Source organism: Pteropus alecto, unplaced genomic scaffold (assembly GCF_000325575.1).
Source record: "Pteropus alecto unplaced genomic scaffold, ASM32557v1 scaffold155, whole genome shotgun sequence".
Lineage (NCBI taxonomy): Eukaryota > Metazoa > Chordata > Mammalia > Chiroptera > Pteropodidae > Pteropus > Pteropus alecto.
The window spans coordinates 11105776-11108513 of NW_006438113.1; the positions used below are offsets into that span (position 1 = coordinate 11105776).

The 2738-nt window shown below is 43.4% G+C and overlaps 1 protein-coding gene across 1 annotated transcript in view; it reads left to right on the forward strand.

Moving 5' to 3' along the window:
- MSS51 (MSS51 mitochondrial translational activator) overlaps positions 1-2291 on the forward strand; it is a 5389-nt gene extending 3098 nt beyond the window's left edge. The window contains exons 4-6 of the mRNA XM_006915516.3: positions 86-652; positions 993-1086; positions 1414-2291. Coding sequence (XP_006915578.1) covers positions 86-652; positions 993-1086; positions 1414-1633 — 881 coding nt within the window. The 3' untranslated portion in view covers positions 1634-2291. The remainder of the gene's footprint in view (positions 1-85; positions 653-992; positions 1087-1413) is intronic.
- The last annotated feature ends 447 nt before the right edge of the window (positions 2292-2738 follow it).

The window sequence follows — 2738 nt, forward strand, 5'->3', positions numbered from 1 at the left end:
TGTTCTCAGGTTGGGAGAGTGAACATAGAGGGAATAGTGAAACCGAGGAAGAATTAGGTCACTTCTTATTCCTTCTTTCCTGCAGGTGATTTTGTCCTACCCTCAGGACCTTGGCCACAGCTGACTGAAGTTGTGCAGGGCTGGGACACCTGGTTTTCTATGCGGCGTTTACAGCTAGATGCTACATTGGATGCTGTGCTGGGTAGTCATGCCATGACCACCTTGTGGGCCAGTGTAGGACGGCCAAGGCCAGACCTAGATGTCCTGCAGGGCTCTTTGAAGCGGCTGCTAACAGATGTCCTGTCACGGCCCTTGACGCTGGGCCTTGGGCTTCGGGCCTTGGGGATAAATGTTAAGAAGATTGGAGGAAGCACACTGCATGTAGTTGGTGCTTCCCATGTGGAGACATTCCTCACTCGCCCTGGGGACTATGATGAGCTTGGTTACATGTTTCCCGGACACCTTGGCCTCCGTATAATCATGGTGGGTGTAGATGTAGCTGCTGGCTTTTCAGAGAGTACCTCAAGTTCACCCTTGGAACCCGGCACAGTTCAGCTTAGTGGCCATAAAGGCCTCTATCACAACTTCTGGGAGGAGCAGGTAGAGACTGGGCAGACCGCCCATCCAGATATGGTAGTAGCATTCCACCCAGGTAAGTCATTGGTCCAGGGGAATACTGGGTGTGTCCTCTGGGAATTTTCCATTCTCTCTCTTGGATCTTCTATCTTTGGAACCCCATTCATTTTGTCAGGTTAAACACAATATAATGATGACCTTGCTGATCATTAATTAGCCCTATGTGCAACATCCGGGTTCAGAATTTTTCAGTGAAGAACCTGGAGTGGGTGATAGTGGTAAATGAGCATGAGCAGTGAGCAAGGCGAGGGTTTGGGTGGACATAATCAAAGAAATCCCTCTCTTGGGGTCTATCTTAGCATTTCCCCTCTCTACTCTCATGTCATTCTTTTTCCTTCTCAATTTTTCTTCTATAGGTTTCCATGCTTCCCCAGATTTGATGGAGGCTTGGCTGCCCACCCTTCTGCTACTTCGTGATTATGAGATCCCAACATTGATCACTGTTTACAGGTTTTAACCTTTTTGTGATACCTCCCTGATTCGCTCATATGTCTCATTATATAGTTGAGCTTATTTCTCTCCCCCTTGCTCATCTTTTGCTTTCTGATGAGGATTTTCTTTCTTCCCACATTTGGCTTTCTCATCTCCTTGTAACAGAGGTCTATGTTGGTTAATCAGATAATTAGTGAAACGTTTGGGAGGGAGGGATAGCCCTTGTCTTGTCCAGCCTTAGGTAATTTTTGGGCTTGATGAGTTTAGAAATGTTGAGTTCTGAGCAATTTCTCTCCTTGCTCTCTCATAATTACCACAGCAATTTTTCTTATCTGTCTCTCACAGCCGTCAGGAGTTGGCAGCCTCTTTGCAGATTCTGGTGGACCTGGATATACACATCACTGCTTATGGAGCTAACCCTTTCATGTCTCTCAAACCTGAACAGGTCTATTCCAACCCTAACAAGCAGCCAGTATACTGTAGTGCCTACTATATCATGTTTCTGGGAAGCTCCTGCCAGCTGGATAAGAGGCAATTGGAAGAGAAAGTAGATGGTGGTGTTTAAATAGCTGGGCTGTCTAGACATCTGACTGGATGTCTAGAAAAGAGGGAGGTAGTGATGAAATTACTTTGCTGATGCCATGTCTTTTTATTGTCAACTGTGAAACTCACATTCACTTGTCCAGGTAAAGATTCTAAGCTGAATAGGAGCTCCTTTATGATGCGACTCATTTCTGTGATCTTAGCCAGAGGTATCTTCTAGAGACAGGATACTATATTTAATGCATGGCAAGAGCCTTTGGTATCAGTCTTTCCACAGCCTGGAGTCCCTAACAGTTTCCTTTGTGATAAAATTATACCTTTTGACTTGAACCATATGGCGCTGAGAAGAATGGTACCTTATTCTGAAAAAAACTCCTTATCCAGTAATTTGGGCTAAGAAATGGCGAGGTGTTAATGACTTGAAATGGTGCAAGAATGGGCAAATCAGAGAAGTGGTTGGGAACATGGAAAGGGGGTTGTGAGGATTGGCATGCTGTTTTTAAGAGATAAATGTCTCATTTTCCTATTTTCTGTTGGGGACTTGCTAACCTTAGAGCAGCTTTTTGCCCTGGTGTTGTATTTTACATATTCTAGGTTATATCAGACTTTACTTGAATATATTGGAGTTACTTGTTATCACCTGATCTATACCACAATAAACTCAGTTTGGGGCTTATTAAGTCACTTGCTTTATTTCCTATTCATTGGCAAATATTACTTGTCTACACACAATACCTCACAATTGGAGGTTTCTCTGTTGTCAAAAGAGTGATTAACATCAGCTTTCTGTTTGGGCTGACACCCTACCACACCCTGTCTCACTTGTCCTTCTCATCACACTCTCTGGATTAAGATAGATATTCCTATAACCTTGCTACGACCTCAAAGCCCCACCCCCAATCCTAACACATACCTATACATTCTTATTGCCCACTCTAATAGAGGTAATGTTAGAATTCACTTATTCATTCAAAATATTAAGTTAGTACCCACCATGTGAAAGGTACTGTATTAGGGCTTTGGAGAGATACAAAGTTGAATGAGACATGGTCCTCATCCTTAACCTAGGAAGGGAAATAACACATATACATAAATAGCTTTATTACAAGATATAATGTGGAATAAGA